The sequence below is a fragment of the Pelophylax lessonae genome (assembly GCF_965119305.1).
Source record: "Pelophylax lessonae genome assembly, chromosome: 3".
Taxonomy (NCBI): domain Eukaryota; kingdom Metazoa; phylum Chordata; class Amphibia; order Anura; family Ranidae; genus Pelophylax; species Pelophylax lessonae.
This window is the reverse complement of record NC_138770.1, coordinates 518,217,604-518,237,050: the sequence shown is the minus strand read 5'-3', so window position 1 is coordinate 518,237,050 and position 19,447 is coordinate 518,217,604. Positions and strand designations below refer to the sequence as shown.

The 19,447-nt window shown below is 42.4% G+C and overlaps 1 protein-coding gene across 5 annotated transcripts in view; it reads right to left on the bottom strand.

Annotated features, from left to right (window-relative positions):
* GRM1 (glutamate metabotropic receptor 1) overlaps positions 1-19,447 on the bottom strand; it is a 446,845-nt gene that overhangs the window by 88,369 nt on the left and 339,029 nt on the right. For all 5 annotated transcript variants that reach the window (XM_082250134.1, XM_082250136.1, XM_082250137.1 and 2 more), the window contains exon 4: positions 1,871-2,106. In XM_082250134.1, the coding sequence (XP_082106260.1) occupies positions 1,871-2,106 (236 nt within the window). The remainder of the gene's footprint in view (positions 1-1,870; positions 2,107-19,447) is intronic.

Below are 19,447 nucleotides of genomic sequence, written 5' to 3'. Positions count from 1 at the left end.
TGTAACCATATTGCTACACTTAGAGGCACCTCTCTTCTCTTTTACACTCTTTTATACTCTTTTATAGTTGTGACATGACGCTACTTGTATATCAAGACATTGCTTGTTTATCAAGTCAAAATTTATTAAAATGCTTTCAAACCAAGTCACTCTTAATCCAAGGTTTTACTGTACTTTATATTCGTTACATATCAAAAAACAATGCAGTTAGCCAATAGCCATCACACGTTCTCGTGGAAAATATCTAAAAAGTAGGAAATAATAAAAAAAATTAAAAATCAGGCATGCTGTGTAATGGGGACCACATAACAATTATATAGTGGGGTTTTCTTAAATTTGACTGCAAAAGTGGAAATACGCTTTACGTGTGTAAATTGATTTGAAAAAAAAAAAAAAAAAAAAGTGAACCTGTTTCTCAGCAATACATTAAACAGGTACATTAAGACATCTGTGAAAACAATGTATCAATAGGCTCTAAAGCTCGCCATACACTACTAGATTTTCAAATGACACAGGTGAATGACGGTATGCAAATTTGTAAGTTCTTATCAGCACATTCAAAAAGATAATAAATCTAATTTGAAAAAAAAAAGTTTTCTTTTAACATTCAATTTTGCTGAACACAATACCAAATGTTGAATACATGTATGTAAACTGTACACAGAAAATTCATAGATCAAATAAAAATTGCATAGATCCATTGATAAAAAAAAACAGGCACATATTTTTAGCTGACATTAGCTCATTCAATCTGTGTCTTCTTCCTCAATACATTTTCTCCACCCTCTCACCGCTTCTTCTATATGAATGTCATAATACTTAATTTCTTGGTGCCAAAATCACACAAATATATGGCCCCACTAGACTGGGCTTTTTTTCGTGGGGCCGCATATTTGCAATTCCTCCCTTTGTGCTGGTAGGTCGCTGCATGGCATAGAGACCAGGGTCTCATCGTGAGTCCTGGGCCTCGTACTAACGATCGGGATCCGGAACTCGAGATCTTGAGTCACCTGATCGCTGTGATAGCCTCTGACTGGCTGTGAAACTCGGGCCCTTGTGTTTTCTGTCTCTGTGAATGGACGAGAAAGATACATTGAATCTTTCTCTGTCCTTGCAGAAAAAAAAAAAGTGTGTCTGTAGGGAAAAAAAATAATTAATAAATAATAATATTAGTTTTAAAAAAATACCTAGGTCAAGGTTTGTTCTACAGTAGGCCAATGCCAGGGTTATTGTTTGGGTCAAGGTCAGGGTCAAAGCTAAAGGTCAGAGTCAAAAGTCAGGGTCAGTATCTTTTGGACAGTTTTTTCTTTTTTAAATTAGTATCAGTGTCAGTTAGTGTCAGCGTCAGGGTGTTTTTTGCTAGAATAAAAAAGAAAAATGTGCACTATGGTTCTAGGCTGTACTATGGCTACAAACAACAAATTACATACACATATGTAGTATCCCTGTGATCGTTAGGAGCAGGAGAATTTATTTTGGGCTGGTATTTGGTTGGAGGTTATGGTAGAAGCAAGAAACATACAGCTAAATTTAAAAAAATATATTTTTTTTACTATTTTGGTCCATTTTTACTTTGATAATTAAAAAGAAAAAAAAATCAGGAGATATCCATTACCATTTACCACCAAATGAAAGTCCAATGTGTCCTGAACAAGGTATAATCCACCTGGATACACAAAGTAGTTGCGATGATATGTATGATTTTACTAACACATGTCAAAGTTGCAACATTGGACTTAGGCATTAGGATTTTTTTTACCCTTAGGCACGAAGGGGTTAAGGTTTTGAGAGTATAGAAAAAGGCATTTATTAAATAGATGCAATAAAATGTTAAACAAGAGGTTAAAGATCAAACTATCAATAATGTTACCTTTACAAATCTTTTTAAAATTAGAATTCTCTTGTGGGTGCCCTGGAATACGGCACTGGAATCGATATTGCCAAAACTCACTAAACCACGGATTTCGAGAATTATTATCCAAGCGTAGAGTCAGAAAATACTCATCAAAGGACTTCACCTCTGGTGAACGAAGCTTCATAGTAATTCCACCATTGGCTTCAGCTTCATAGCCATCTATAACTTCATCTCTGTCTGCCCAGCCATCGCTAAAAGAAATAAAAATAAAAACACTTTATAAATACTTAAAGGCCAAATACATTAGTCAAAAAATCTGTAAGCTGACACAGTTGTATGGTTAATGTAATGCAGAATTTATTACAGAAAGTAGATAATTGGTCAGGGAAATTTATAGTTGAAAAACAGTATTTCCATGAGCTTCAATATTTATCACTTCCAAAAAATATAATTTAAGCCTTAAAGTAAACTTCATACAGTGTTGTTGGTGTGGACTGCTTTAATAACATGCTTCCCACTGGTTAATCTGCACAAAGAAAAAAAATGCAGAGGCAGAGTGTGCACCAGTCAGGCAGAATAATTTTTACTTATTAAAATCTTTACAATAGCTCTGAAGTTCACTAATTGTAGTTTAGATATTTTGTGATAGTCTGCTAAATACTGCTACAAACTTGTGCTTCAATTTAAATACATGTGAACTCAATGCACAGTGTAAGTGCTCAAAAGATGTAGGCATTATTGGTGCTTCTTCTACAGTGGCAACAAAGGACAGAGTAATTGCTGTCTTCGCTATGCCATTCAATAGTCCTTAGAGGAGACACTGGGGTATAAAGTAACAATGCTGCTGCAATTTTAGTTTTCAATAGATTTTTATTAGCACTAAAATATATTGACAGTAAGATAATAACAATGTAAAAAAAAAGGACAGCATTGATCCACATCAAAAGTAGAGAGCCAGTGAGAACAAAATATCTTGGACATCAGTGAAAAAAATAGACTAATTGAGCTACCCATACTGTAGTACTGGTGAAAATTCCATAAAGCAACAATATCAAAAACACTTAAACATCAATACCTATAATGAACTCAGTGGGGGAGTACTAAAGGTTTAAAAAAAAAATAGTCATCACCACTCCCTGGAAGTTAGGTAAAACCCTATCCAAATACAGCCCGATAATAACCTTAAAGTCTACTGTCAACAACAAAAGTACCAATGAAGATTATGGAGAGCCATTGTATGGGCTATAATACTGAATTTAGAATTAGGCAAAACATAATAGAAAGCCCTCAAGGAGAGCATTTGACAATGACCATAGCAGGGTAGAGTATACACGGCTCTAATGTAACACAGGCAACCAGATTTGAAGGAGCTCAGGGAACTACTACACCCCATACTGGCATGTATGGAAAGGGAGAAAGGGAAAAAAACAAGAGACAGGGACAAAAGAAAGGAAGAGAAAGAAAAGAGAATGGTAACCTATCCAAAGCATCCTGGATCCATGCTCTAAGTTTGACCTTTTCCATTTGCTTTTAAAATGGACAGAACTAATTTTAAGGATTCTCCTCTCATTACCTGCAATAGGGTTCACATCATTGTTTGCAAATTTAGAGACTTTTGGACTTGTTTGCCGAACATGCCCGCAAATTGAACCCAAGCACATTCACCCATCATGCCCATCATTAGCCACCACTTTAAATAAAATACACGTAGCGCACATCTTCAGAAACTTCAGAAAAAGATGATGAGAAACCTTGCTGTGAAACCCCCTGCACACACCTCCGTAAGGAAATTGGTACAATCAATATACCATTTTACATTGCCCCAGGCTTACAGGACTCCTGGTGTGCAACAAGCTAACATTAATTTTGCTCTTCACAGCCTCTGCTGAACAAGGGTTTCAAGTCATTTTAATTATGTGTAAAAGAGCTCAAGCCATTAACTTTAATCAAATGAATGCTTTTTAAATCAGTCTTCAATGAAGGAGAAATTATAAAAGGCAGGGAGGAAATATATCACTACAAATTGCTGAGTACTTACACAGATTGCTTTGTGTACTGCATTCTATTTTATCGTTCTGTTCTCTTCAGAAATACACTGAATATAAAAGCCTGTCAGCTTTTTAAACTGTGTTTATTGGAATAGACATTATTAGCTGTTAATCGCCATAACTACATGTGAAATATTAATTGCCTGTAAGTGTAACCCTTTCATTGTTAGAGTATTTATTTCATATGTAAATGTAATTGTTTCTCTAAGCAAACATTCCTGTGTTGTTATATTTATGCAACCTTCATAAGACAGTGAGAGTCTGGGCGCACATGGGTTTTTTCCCTTAAAGGTCAAAATGAAAAATGATGGCAGTTATTATGGCAACGCGTCTCCTAGTAAAGAAGTACAAATTGACTACTCAGACAGCCATTTTGTGACACAGGACAGAGCAATGGGTACATATTTCTGTAGCATCGTCCCAGTGTATCCAGAAATTCTGTTCTCAAACTCAGGACTAAAGATTTGCAGCTGCTGGCAGACAGTCTAGCTACATGAGAGGAGTTCTACCCAAGAAGTATGCAACAATGAACTAATGTGTCATATGGTGCAGAAAGACTTGTATACACACATACAAATGTTCAGCAAAAGGAAAGACAAGAACCTTGTTTAATACAAGATGACTGATCCCTAAAACAGCACTAGCTTCATTCTTCCATCTCCTCCAGTTGTGTAATCAGAGTATAAAGGCTATAGAGGATGGTTTAATATTCAGACATGACCCAACTAGCCTTGGGATATTGTTTAACCACTTGCCTACAGTGCACTTTCACCCCCTTCCTGCCCAGACCGATTTTCAGCTTTCAGCGCTCTCACACTTTGACTGAGAATTACTCAGTCATGCAACACTGTACCCATACAAAAATTGTGTCCTTTTTTTTCACACAAATAGAGCTTTCTTTTGATGGTATTTGATCAATACTGGGTTTTTTATTTTTTGTGCTATAAATAAAAAAAGACTGAAAATATTGTGAAAAAACGCATTTTTCTTTGTTTCTGTCATAAAATTTTGCAAATTAGTCATTTTTCTTCACAAGTTTTGGCCAAAATTTATACTGCTACTTATCTTTGGTAAAAAAAACCCAAATAAGTGTATATTATTTGGTCTTTGTGAAAGTTATAGAGTCCACAAGTTATGGTGCTATTCATTGAAAATTGATCACACTTGATCACACCTGATGTACTGAAGGCCTATCTCATTTCTTGAGACACTAAAAGGTCAGGAAAGTACAAATACCCCCCAAATGACCCCTTTTTGGAAAGTAGACATTCCAAGGTATTTAATAAGGGGCATGATGAGTTTTTTGAAGTTGTAATTTTTTCCCACAATGCTTTGCAAAATGAAGATTTATTTTTTTTTATTTTTTATTTTTTACAAATTGCCGTATTAACAGGTTATTTCTCTCACACAGCACATGTATACTTGCAACTACACCCCAAAACACATTCTACTACTCCGCCTGAGTATGGCGATACCACATGTGTGAGACTTTTTCACAGCCTGGCCACATACAGAGGCCTAACATCCGAGTAGCAGCGTCCGGCATTCTAGGAGCACAAATTACACATATCATTTCCTGACAACCTATCGCACTTTTGAAGGCCCTGGAGCACCAGGACAATGGAAACCCCCATAAAATGACCCCATTTTGGAAAGCAAACAGCCCAACGTATAATTTTTGAGGCATAATGAGTCTTTTGAATATGTCATTTTTTTCCACAAGTTTTTGGAAAATGTGGAAAGAAAATGAAAACACATTTTTTTTACACAAAGCTGTCCATTTATGCAATATTTCTAACACATCGCATGTACATAGCAAAACTTGCACCCCAAAATACATTCCTCCTGAGTATGGCGATACCACATGTGTAACACTTTTTCACAGCCTGGCCACATACATAGGCCTCACATCCAAGTAGCGCTTTACACAAAGTTGTCCATTTATCCACTTTAAGACTGGGCCTATTTTTGACACTTGGTGTTTACAAGCTAAAATAATTTTTTTTGCTAGAAAACTACTTTGAACCCCCAAACATTATATATTTTTTTTAGCAGAGACCCTAGAGAATAAAATGGAGATCGTTGCAATATTTTTTTATCACACCATATTTGCGCAGCAGTCTTCCAAATGCGATTTTTTTGAAAAAAAATTCACTTTTTTGAACTAAAAAATAAGAAAACAGTAAATTTAGCCCAATTTTTTTCCATAATATGAAAGATAATGTTACGCCGAGTAATTAGATACCCAACATGTCATGCTTCAAAATTGCGCATGCTCACAGAATGGCGCCAAACATTGGTACTTAAAAATCCCCATAGGCAACATTTTAAAAATGTCTGCAGGTTACTAGCTTAGAGTTACAGAGGAGGTCTAGGGCTCAAATTATTGCACTCGCTCTAACGATCGTGGCGATATCTCACATGTATGGTTTGAACACCGTTTACATATGTGGGCGGGACTTGCGTATGCGTTTGCTTCTGCGCGCGAGCTAACGGGGACAGGGCGCTTTAATTTTTTTTTTTTTTTTTTTCCTATTTATTTTATTTATTATTTTTTTATTTTTACACAGTTTAAAAAAAAAAAATGTTTTGATCATTTTTATTCCTATTACAAGGAATGTAAACATCCCTTGTAATAGAAATAGGCATGACAGGTCCTCTTTATTGTGAGATCTGGGGTCAAAAAGACCTCACACCTCACAACTACACTAAAAAAGAAAAAAAAAAAAAAATTGTTGAAAGAGGAAAAAAAAAAAGCGGCCCTTTAAACCGGTTGCTAGGCAACGTCTTTTGACGTAGCTCCGGTCCTCCAAGACCATAGAGTTGAGTGAGGGCCATCTTGCCCTCACTCGACTTCCTGTCTCTGAGGATCCGGGACCGGATAGTTTTCCCCGCTGCCGGCGGGTCCGGTAAGCTGGGAAAACGTCTGGGACGCGGCAGGAGGGGGGGGGGGGCACCTCTTCCCCTGCACCGTAAGGGTAATTCCGCGGCGAATCTGCCACTGGGACCACCCTTATCTGAAAGCCGACCGCCCGCCGTTTCAAAAAATACCGGGGTTATGGGGGCTATCTGCTGCCATAACCCCAGTATTTAGCTTTTAATGGCCGACGCATATAGTCGTTAGGCGGTCAGTAAGTGATTGCATGTATATGGCAAACAGGTGACGATGACTGACGGGGTGACAGGTGACGATGACTGATGGGGTGACAGGTGACGATGACTGATGGGGTGACAGGTGACGATGATTGATGAGGTGACAGGTGATGATGATTGATGAGGTGACAGGTGACGATGATTGATGGGGTGACAGGTGACGATGATTGATGAGGTGACAGGTGATGATGATTGATGGGGTGACAGATGACAGTCACTGACGGGGTGACATGTGACGATGATTGATGGGGTGACAAGTGACGATCACTGATGGGGTGTCAAGTGACGATGACTGATGGGGTGACAGGTGACGATGACTGATGGGGTGACAGGTGACGGTGATTGATGGGGTGACAGGTGACGGGCGATGGTCACTGATGGGTGACAGGTGACGGGCGATGGTGCACGGCGGTACTGATGGCAGTCTCTGGTGACCGGTGAACTTTAGGCTATGTTCACATGTGAGCGTAGCGATCACGGTCAGAATCACTGCGATTCTGCCCGTGATCCAGAAATCATTGCAAATTGCGGGGCGCCTGTGCGTTGCCCGTGATTTGCAATAGCACCCCAAATGCTGTGCGATGTTGCTGCGATTTCCGCCTGCCGAATCGCGGTAACATCGCGCAAACAACGCATGACGCTCCAAAGAAACTCTTGTACCTTTTTTGGGCGTCATGCGATGTTTGCGCGATGTTACCGCGATTCGGCAGGCGGAAATGGCGGCAACATCGCACAGCGTTTGGGGTGCTATTGCAAATCAGGGGCAACGCACAGGCGTCCCGCGATTTGCAATGATTTCCGGATCGCGGGCAGAATCGCAGTGATTCTGCCTGCGATCGCTACGCTCACATGTGAACGTTATGGATGTCAATTTCTGGGCACTGATGAGGTGACTGTTGGGTGACAGGTGACATTGGGGGGGGCTGAGGACTGTGTGGGGACCTTTATTAGTGTGATTTTTACTTTGTGACATGTGTACAGAGCAGTAACTCCCTATTTCTAGCTCTTCTCCCCTCATACTGGAAACTGTATGAGGGGAGAAGAGCTAGTAACACTGAGTTACTGCTCTTTGTTTACATTTTGTGATCGGCTGTGAATGGATTCACAGCCGATCACATAGTAAACAGTCACTGTCAGTGACTGTTTACTACCGCCGGTGACAGCTGTGTTCCTACGGAACACAGTGCCACCGACATGACCGCGCTGCGCGCTCCCGATCGCGCATGCGCGGTCATCTGGTGGGCGCCTTCATTGTGATCGGCTGTGTCATTGGAACACAGCCGATCACGTGGGAAACAGCCACGCCCATTGGCTGTTTCCCCCCTGCCGGTGACGGGGGGGGTGTCCCGGGGACACCCCGACACCGGCAGTGCAGGGCGGCGCGCACGCGATCGCGCACCTGCCCTGCTTAAAGTGCCGCCGTCATATGACGGCGGCCCAGGATAATGGTCGCACCGCTCCGCCGTCATATGACGGCGGGCGGGCGGCAAGCGGTTAAGGACCAATATGAGGTCTTGAGGATTGCACCATCCAGTCAAGACAGACAAATACTATAGCTGCTGACTTCTAGTGTAAGAACACTTACCTGTCCCTGGATCCTGTGGTGTCCTCACACGAAACTGATACTTCAATGGTTGCAGGCGCTGGCATCTAAAGTAAGGGAGACAGGAAGTGAAGCCATGCGGCTTCACAGCCAGTTTCCTACTGCAGATGCGCGAGTCGCGTTGCACCTTGTGAATGGTCCCGTAGTCTTCTGGGACCTGTGATGTGTCCCAGAAGACTGCGGCGGAAGGAGGGGGGCTGGAATTCCATCTCAGTTTGCTGTGGTGATCTGAGCCAGAAGTGGAAGTGGGTGCCTGCCAAAACCAGATACCCTCTCCCCCAAAAAAGTGCCAAATGTGGCAGTAGAGAGGGAGAAGGGTACAAACAAGCGAAGCTTCCCCTTTTGGGTAGATATCCACTTTAATGTTGTAAGGCAACATTTATATTGTCCTTGCCACTATACCCAACAACAACTGGGTTTGTTGCACTCAAAGGGAATAGCAACTAGCCACTATTACAACTGCTGCTTTATATCCCTAGATGCTGATCCAGGGAAAGATGACAAATCCAACTCTCCTCAGCCCTCTTTACATGCATACAGTATTCAATGGATAAAGACACAGGGGTTGATTTACTAAAGGCAAATAGACTGTTTGCTTTGCAAAAAAAACATTGACTGAAAGTGACGCTCTGCTGACTACCATCATCCATTCATGTGCAAGCAAAAATACTGGCTGACTTCCATTATCCAATATTGTGCAAGCAAAAATATATATCTTATTTTTTTCCTTGCACATGATTGAGTATTTTAGGCTAAGCTAAGGTAAAGTGAAAAGCCTATTTGCCTTACGTTTATTAACCCCATATTGTTTGCTACTGACTCACAGAGAGAAACAGATATGGTTATGAAAAGAAGTTCTACATTCTTTTGAAAGGAAAGACAGGATACGTGCTGATTTCACTTCTAACAGCATAGAAAGCAGTATGCGTTGAATATGATTGCTGGTCGGTCATCATTTAAAGCTTCATTTAAGCTGCAGCCTGCCTGTTGAATTTACTATTCCTCCTGTCTGTAGAAAAAAAAAATCGGCAAGAGTGTCAAGAGAGTGGGCTGTAGCTACACTACTTCCAGAGCAAAAGGAATGCCAGGTAGGTGGGCTGCAGCTGACAGAAGCTGAGCTGCTTTCATGGCAACCAGTGGCTGCATTTTACTCCTACTGCTATACAAGATCTAAAACTTTGAATCCAGCCATGTGTTCAGATTTGTACTGTGTGTTTGTTTGACCAGTTTATGGGGGTTTGCAGATGCACAAGAGAAGCCATTAGAAGTGTCATTTTATTCAGAACCAATTATAAATTCTAATCTTGAACATATCCACTTTGTTTACATTGATTTAGTTTAACAGAATTAAATGAACTGTAGCCATTATTGATATTAATATGTATTCAATTTGCTTTTGTCTACTTTTGATTACATACCTGACATTCCTATTTTCCTAGAAATAATAACCCCGCAATCCCTACACTGTCACCATTTCAAATTAAATATTACATTGAATCATGGCAGCAAACCATCACCTGCAATCTACTGGACTCTCATATTTAGCCCATAAAACCCATACAACTAGGTGCAGATGTCCATGTTGCCTATCCCATCTTGAATCTCAATGTGTAAGCACCCTGTTACAGAGTCAAACACTGTCACATAGGGACAGAGACTGAAAATATTTTCTCAGGGGTTACTGGGGCGAATCGGGGTGGTGGACGAGCACACAAAAGTACTTTGCAACAAAGGAGGTGTGCACTATGCAGCTGAAGTGTTACATTAATTTTTGTGACCCTGCAACATACTGTATGAGCTTTACTCACCTTCCCTGGAACTTTCCTTTTCTGGTGCATCGTCATGGCAGCATACAATGGGTTATGGCTCCACCCTACAACCTGATAAGACTGGTTAACTATAAATCAAAGATAGACCTGTAACTCTCACCACCATTTGGGTGGGAATCTATATGCTGCCATGAAGATGCACGAGGAAAGGAACATTTTTAAAAGGTGAGTGTACAATTTTCCATTTTCCTGGTGCATCATGGCAGCATGGGAACTAACTTGACGTGTGGGAAGGTGCAAGAAAAACTTTGTAATTGTTAGTAGCGTAAGTATGCACAACAAATTATACTGTCATTAGCTGAGCCGGGTTCACCTAGTAAAGCGTAATGAAGGTGTCCTGGGAGGACCATATTGCTTACTTGCAAATAACCTCAGAAGACACTCAGCACTGCTCTGTCCACAGAACTGGCACTGCCCTGGTTCAGTGTGCTCTAAGGGCTGGGTTAACACTAGTGCAAATTGGATGCGGGTTTCCCTGGCTTTGCATGTCAGGAGACTGTGACCAGCTCTCAATGGAGGCAGTTTGCAAAAGAGTCCTGTGTATCTTCTGGTCCATTTCTGGTCCGAATCCAGCCAAAAATTTGCCTAATTTGTCCCTGAAAAAGAGAACAGGGATGCATCGGACCCCTGCTGTAAGCTGTTTTGCACAGCAGTGTGAACCCAGCCTAAGTCTTCCGGAACAGGAAGAAACAGAAACAGAAAGTCTTGTGAAGGGTAGACTCTTTTAATTGTCTTAACAATCTAGGAGGTCACTGTACGTGTTGATGCTGACTAACCCTGCCTTAAGCCATGCCGGAAACAAGCTCAGATTTCAGCTTTCCTGAATGAAAAGGTAGATTCCAATCAGGTCATCAGAGTTAGATCAACATCCAGGGGATGTGGTTCTCCTGCTTCATCAAAGAAAGATGGTAAATTGACTTCCTGGTCTAAGACACCTTAGGGATAAAAATGGTCTGATGGTTTTAGAACTATTCTGTCTGGGTAGAACGTTAGGTGAGGCTCCTTGAATACAAAACTTGCAGCTCTGACACCCTTTTCACAGAGGTTGTAGCAACCAGAAATACAGCCTTCAGAGTTAGATTGCAGAGTGTATCCAATTTTGTAGGATAGAAATGAAGCAGGTCTAAGTCCCCAGTTTTAAGAACTGCAGAACCTTAGCTGGTTTTGGTGATAAAGGACTCCAGGCTTTTGCTGTGTGAGATCTACAATTTCTACCTAAATTCTCTGGTAAGTCTTATTCATGGAGACCTATCTGCCTTGAAGCAAGGTAGCCTAAACCTGCACTGAGCATCCTTGGCTTGAAAGCCTTCACCTCCTAACTTACATATAATTAAAAGTAGTCTCTTGCACCAAAGGGGTCTTAAAACTTTTTCTTCCCTATGCTACCCAGACTCGGGGCTACCTTTGGACTTCGTCTCCATAGCACACAAATACTCTCTGCCGCCGTCAAATGTTTTCTTCTACTGGCAATGTATCAGCTTTATTCGAGCGTCTTGCAGAGATGGAAAAAAGCGGTTCTGCCCCTCGCTCTTGGATGAGCTTCTCAATGCAGGGTCCTTTACCATATCGGACATATATAAACCCCTCATATTGGAAACCACCCCTTTACTGGCAACTTCCCCAGTGACCAACTGGGGTAAAGACTTTCCAGATCCGAATTTGACAGAAAAACTCTTGGCTGGATATATCGCTATCCTTTAGCTAATTCCGAATGAATCCTGGCAGGAAATACAACTGCGAATTTGTAACGCTCCTGCGTTTCTTATATGGTGTGGATTTTCAGCTGCAGAAATAGTTCCACGTCAGTAGTCATGTAAGAGATATGCTGAGATACCATTCCCAACCTCAATGACTCATCATGTGTGGAAGGTCTTATTTCAGCCAGTAAATACACACAATTAGCAAGCTGGTTCCTAGAGTGACTTTATGTATGTGGTAACACAATGATGAAGGTTGAGGGATAGGTTGAGTGGAGGTGGTAGGTGATAGACACTTGAAGGTGAGACAGTAGCAGATGGATGCAGGAAGGTTTAGCAATGTTGTATGGTAGCAGATGACAGAATAGCAGGTGGACATACAAAAGAGATCAACCCAGTGCAGAAAAGTAGCAGTAGTCTCAAGAGCTAGCAATCTAGTTATGCAGATGTGATAAACAGTCTTTACTATGCAGAGCTAGATAGTGTAAGCTTAGTATAAGTTTATAGAGAATTCCCCTGCGGGGTACTTAGCACTATTAGCGATACAGCCGAAGGGTGGTTCAGGAGAGGCGGATGATCCAGTAGCGGGATACAGGGATCAGCGCAGCGAGGTTCCGTCAGCGAGGTAAGCTTGCAAGCATGGAAGCTTCAAGCAAGGTTAGCATCCAGATAAGGGTGTTTGAACGAACACATGTGAGTGAGAACCGGCGATTTAAATAGCCATCTAGTCCGGCGCTGGGTGATGACAGCTCCAGTCTTAAAGGTGTATGCGCACCTTTCCAAAAGTAAATGGTGGGGCGCATACACTTGTGGAAAGTGTAATTTAGGGTACCAAAGGTACCGGAACATTACAATACCCCCCCCCTTAAGGCCTGCTCCTGAAGGCCTCTGGAGCTGGTTTGTCTGGGTATCTCGCATGAAAATTGCGGATTAATCTAGGGGCATGTATGTCAGAGGTGTTTAGCCAGGTGTCGTCTTGGGGCCCATAGTTCTTCCATCTAACCAAGTACTGAAGTCTTCTTCTGTAGATACGAAAATCCAGAATCTCTTTTATCTCGTATTCTTCTCCACCTTCAACTTGTACAGGAGGGGGAGGTGGAATATTAGGCCTTATTCCTTGGTCCGGAACATGGGGTTTCAGTAGCGACACATGGAAAATGGGGTGGATTTTTAGGTCCATTGGCAATGTAAGCTGCACTGCAGCTTTTCCAATAAGTTTCTTGATTGGGAAAGGTCCCAAGAACAGAGGTCCAAGCTTTTTGCTATTCAAATCTGTAAAGAAAAGCGCACGCAACCTCGGGCAATAACGCTTTAATAAAGGACAACAACACAGTACATTGGAATTGCACTCACACTTTTCCTTTAAGACAATCGCTTTACAGCATTCCAACAGGAGCTACTCGCTCCTCCCGTCCCTCCAGATGGTGACTCTGCGGTCTCCTCATTCGCGGCTGCCGCCGCTGTTTCCCCGCTCTCCTTCACTTCCTGTGTTGCCTGGTCACCGGATGCCGGTTCTAGTGCGCCTGCGCACTATACCAACGTAATCTACGGCGCCTCAGGAGAGCCTCAGCCAAAGCCGGAGCTGCGAGGTGGGAGATTCAAGACACGGGTGCACTGCCTCTGCTGTTACTACGGACAACGCGTTTCGGAGGCGGAGCCTCCTTCCTCAGGTCCCCTGACCTGAGGAAGGAGGCTCCGCCTCCGAAACGCGTTGTCCGTAGTAACAGCAGAGGCAGTGCACCCGTGTCTTGAATCTCCCACCTCGCAGCTCCGGCTTTGGCTGAGGCTCTCCTGAGGCGCCGTAGATTACGTTGGTATATAGTGCGCAGGGGCACTAGAACCGGCATCCGGTGACCAGGCAACACAGGAAGTGAAGGAGAGCGGGGAAACAGCAGCGGCAGCCGCGAATGAGGAGACCGCAGAGTCACCATCTGGAGGGACGGGAGGAGCGAGTAGCTCCTGTTGGAATGCTGTAAAGCGATTGTCTTAAAGGAAAAGTGTGAGTGCAATTCCAATGTACTGTGTTGTTGTCCTTTATTAAAGCATTATTGCCCGAGGTTGCGTGCGCTTTTCTTTACAGATTTGAATTGTTTTGATCCGCCCCCCCCCCCCAGTGGAGTGAGAGAGGAGCAGCAGCAACCAGGACATTTCAGCTATAAAACATACAAACAAAGGAGGTGAATACATGGACAGCGCCATGGGCTGGTGAAGTACTCCTCTTTGTACTTGTTGTATATCAGCATGTGCAGGATCTGTCCTTCTTGATTGCAAGCTTTTTGCTAGGGATCTTCAGTCTCAAGTTTTTTGTTGAGAGCCAAACGAGGTCCCCGATAGTATACTGTGGAGAAGGTCTTCTACGAAGATCATAGTACTTCTTTTGTTGACTGTGAGCGTGTGCAATGGTAGTATTTAGTGAACCCAGAGAATCCTTTATTTGGGTAAGATAGTCTGAGGCTACTGGGTTATTTGAAGGAAGGATGCGTGGAGGGAGAATAGAGGGATGGAACCCATAGTTCAAGTAGAACGGACTCTGCTTGGTCGTACTGTGGGTTGCGTTGTTGTAGGCAAATTCTGCCAGGGGGAGAAGATCCAACCAATCATCCTGTTGGTAAGAAGTGTAACAACGTAAATACTGCTCGATGCATTGGTTGACTCTTTCAGTCTGTCCGTTGGTCTGCGGATGGTAAGGAGAAGTGAGCTTCCGCTCAATCCGTAGTATGTGACATAGTTCTTGCCAGAATTTAGAAATAAATTGGGATCCACGGTCAGACAGAAGAGTTTTTGGGATACCATGTAATCTGAAGACATGTTTCATCAGGAGTTCTGCCGTTTGTTTGGACGAAGGTAGTCTGCGAATAGCAATGAAATGTGCCATCTTTGTCAGATGGTCCACTGACACCAAGATGGTATTAAATCCTTTGGAAGGAGGCAATTCTACGATGAAGTCCAATGACAAAACCTCCCATGGAGTTTGGGGTATTGGTAGACTGCATAGTAGACCGGATGGTCTCGTAGTGTCAATTTTGGACCTGGCACAGACATTGCATGAAGAGACGAATTTTTGTATAGATGTTTTCATGTCAGGCCACCAGAATTGCCGAGAAATCAAATTGAAAGTCTTTGTCATACCCATATGTCCTGCCATAGGCACATCATGCGATAATTCCAAGATCTTGGTGCGTAGGGTAGGTGGTATGTAAAGTTTGTCGTTGTAGTAGAGGAAGCCTTCTGCATCAGTATTTAGTTGTGGTGGGGGTGAATCCAAACTTATACCATGCAGAACCTCTTCCTTCAAGGAACGGACAACTCCAATAATGCGTTTGTGAGGTATTATAGGAACGGAAGGAATTTCAAAGTAGTTTTCTTCAGTTAGTCGTGATAGTGCATCCGCCTTTTTGTTCTTATCTGCAGGTGTGTAGGTCACTAGGAAGTTAAACCTTAGAAAGAATAGTGACCATCGTACCTGTCGATGCGAGAGAGTTTTGCTAGTCTGAAGATATTGGAGGTTTTTATGGTCCGTGTATATAATTATTGGTAATTGGGTGCCTTCGAGTAAATGTCGCCAATTCTCCAGAGCCAATTTTATAGCAAGCAGTTCCTTTTCACCCACGGGGTAATTTATCTCGGGACTGCTCAGGGATTTAGAAAAAAAAGCGACTGGATGAAGTGGTAAAGTGTGGGTAGGTCGTTGGGAGAGTATTGCTCCTACTGCCATGTTTGACGCATCTACCTCCAGAATGTATTGGAGGGATGGGTCTGGATGGCGTAATATGGGAGCGGAAGTAAACCTTGTCTTTAACAAGTGGAAAGCCTTATTTGCTTCTTCTGACCATTTAAATGGTATTTTTATGCTAGTGAGCTGTGTGAGGGGTCTCACAATAGCAGAAAAGTTTTTTATGAACTTCCTGTAGAAATTTGAAAATCCCAGGAATCGCTGTAGCGCCTTGCGTGTAGTTGGTGTAGGCCAATCCTGAATGCAGGATATTTTACTCATGTCCATCTCGATTCCTGTTTTGGATATGATGTAGCCTAGAAAGAGTACCTCATCTTTATGGAACAAGCATTTCTTCAGCTTCACATAAAGATTATGTGCAAGCAATCTCGATAATACAAGTCTTACATGTCTTATGTGTTCAGACAGGGTCCGTGAATATATAAGTATATCGTCCAGATATACCACAACACAGACATCTAGTAAGTCTTTAAAAATATCGTTTATAAATCGTTGGAAAACTGCAGGGGCATTGCATAGGCCGAATGGCATCACAAGATATTCGAACAATCCGTATCTAGTTCTGAATGCAGTCTTCCACTCGTGTCCATCAAGGATTCGAATGAGATTGTATGCTCCTTTCAGGTCTAATTTTGAAAAATAGGTAGCTCCACGCACCTGCTCAATGAGCTCAGGGATAAGCGGTAGAGGATAGCGATCTTTTATTGTGATAGCATTCAATTTCCTGTAGTCGATGATAGGTCTGAGACTTGAATCTTTATTGCGAACAAAAAAGAGTCCTGCTGCTGTGGAAGAAGTGGAAGGTCTAATAAAACCTTTTTCCAAGTTCTCATCCAAATAGGTTTTGAGATGGGCAAGTTCATCCTGTGAAAGAGGATAAACATGACCGAACGGCAATTTGCTATTTGGGAGTAGATCAATGCTACAATCATAGTCTCGATGAGGAGGTAATGCTTGAGCATTTTTCTCAAGAAAAACCTCAGAAAGATCCTGATAACATAGTGGTGCAATCTCATCTGTCACCACAGACAGAATCTTCCCGGAAAACGGGAGGTTACACGTTTCCTCGCAATAACAAGAAGGGAAGGTCAAGGACCGTTTCTTCCAATCTATGGTTGGTTGGTGTGTGTGTAACCAGGGAAGTCCCAACACAATGGGAAAGTGGGGTGAAGGTATTAAATCGAAGGTAGAAGTCTCCCTATGAGACTCGTTAATAGTGACTAGAAGTGCTTGTGTCTGATCGGTGATCGGACCAGAGGATAACGGAACACCGGTAATAAGACTTACTGAGACAGGTTTGAGTTTAGAAATAATAGGAATTTTATTTAAAGCAGCAAAACATATATCCATATAATTTCCACAAGATCCTGTGTCAATCATGGCCTTAGTAGTAATCCTGTTCTGGTCCCACTGTAATGTCAAAAAAACAGAAATGTAGGGGTTAGTGAATGAAGTTGTCAATCCTCCTAGAGAGACATGTGAACACTCACCCTTCTTTTTGTTGACTAGGGGACAGACGTTTATCTTGTGATCCGGGGATGCACAGTACAAGCAGAGATTTTCATTTCGTCTTTTGGCTTTTTCCATAGTTGATAGCGGTGGGCGTATGGTTCCTACCTCCATAGGAACGGCCAGACTCCGAGAGGAAACGGATAATGGCATTCCCATCTTTTCAGCCTTTCTTTCTCGTAGTCTTCTATCTATGGTAATACTGAGTTGTATTAATGCATCCAGGGTTTTTGGCAGATCCGCTCGGGCGAGCTCGTCCGTAACGGCTTCTGATAGGCCAAGCCTAAATTGGGTTTTCAGAGATGCATCATTCCATTCTGAATCAAGGGTCCATCTCTTGAACTCTGCGACAAAGTCTTCTACAGGCCTCCTTCCTTGTTTCAAGGATCTTAACTGAAGATCAGCAGTACTCTGCCTATTGGGGTCATCATATAGGCTAGTGAGCTCTGCCAGGAACAAGGCATAGGAGTTGAGAAGCTGGTCGTTTTTCTCAAAAAGAGAATCTGCCCAGGCTCGAGGATCGCTTGATAGGTAAGAAATAATAGTACAAACCTTAATGTGATCAGTAAGGTAGGTATGAGGTTTTAGCAAAAAAAAGTAACTCACATGCGTTTTTAAATTCGCTAAATTTTTTGCGATCGCCTGTAAATACCAAAGGGGGATTTATCTTGGGTTCAGGGGACTGAGCAGAGGTAAGTTGTGTCAGTCTAATTACCTGCTGCGACAGAGCCTGATTGTCTTCTTTTAATTCAGCAAGTGCGTGTATTAACGCAGATACTTGCTGTTTTAATTGTGTCACCTGAGTGGTTATTTCTGCTGAATCCATTTTTGGGTTCGTTCAATCTGTAACGCTCCTGCGTTTCTTATATGGTGTGGATTTTCAGCTGCAGAAATAGTTCCACGTCAGTAGTCATGTAAGAGATATGCTGAGATACCATTCCCAACCTCAATGACTCATCATGTGTGGAAGGTCTTATTTCAGCCAGTAAATACACACAATTAGCAAGCTGGTTCCTAGAGTGACTTTATGTATGTGGTAACACAATGATGAAGGTTGAGGGATAGGTTGAGTGGAGGTGGTAGGTGATAGACACTTGAAGGTGAGACAGTAGCAGATGGATGCAGGAAGGTTTAGCAATGTTGTATGGTAGCAGATGACAGAATAGCAGGTGGACATACAAAAGAGATCAACCCAGTGCAGAAAAGTAGCAGTAGTCTCAAGAGCTAGCAATCTAGTTATGCAGATGTGATAAACAGTCTTTACTATGCAGAGCTAGATAGTGTAAGCTTAGTATAAGTTTATAGAGAATTCCCCTGCGGGGTACTTAGCACTATTAGCGATACAGCCGAAGGGTGGTTCAGGAGAGGCGGATGATCCAGTAGCGGGATACAGGGATCAGCGCAGCGAGGTTCCGTCAGCGAGGTAAGCTTGCAAGCATGGAAGCTTCAAGCAAGGTTAGCATCCAGATAAGGGTGTTTGAACGAACACATGTGAGTGAGAACCGGCGATTTAAATAGCCATCTAGTCCGGCGCTGGGTGATGACAGCTCCAGTCTTAAAGGTGTATGCGCACCTTTCCAAAAGTAAATGGTGGGGCGCATACACTTGTGGAAAGTGTAATTTAGGGTACCAAAGGTACCGGAACATTACAGAATTAAACACCTGGCCTATCTCCCATTTGCCTCGGACAAAAGCAACCCCCAGGCTAGAAACTAGCCCTACTGCCTAATTCTGAGACCTACATTGGCCCAGTACATCTCCACCTTCTGGGATCAGGTCCTATCCTTCATCTTCAATATCACCTTGATCCAACTCCCAAAAGATCCCTTTCTCCTGATCTTCGGCCATTGGGACGACCAACTGATTATCTGTTCTCCCACTGCTGCAACACAACATAAGGAATGGATCCTGATATATCTTTCACTTGCACGCAGAGCTTTATTATCCACCTGGACATCTACAACCTGCCCTAACACATCCTATATCAAACAAAATCTCTTGCTTCTTGCATACAGAGATA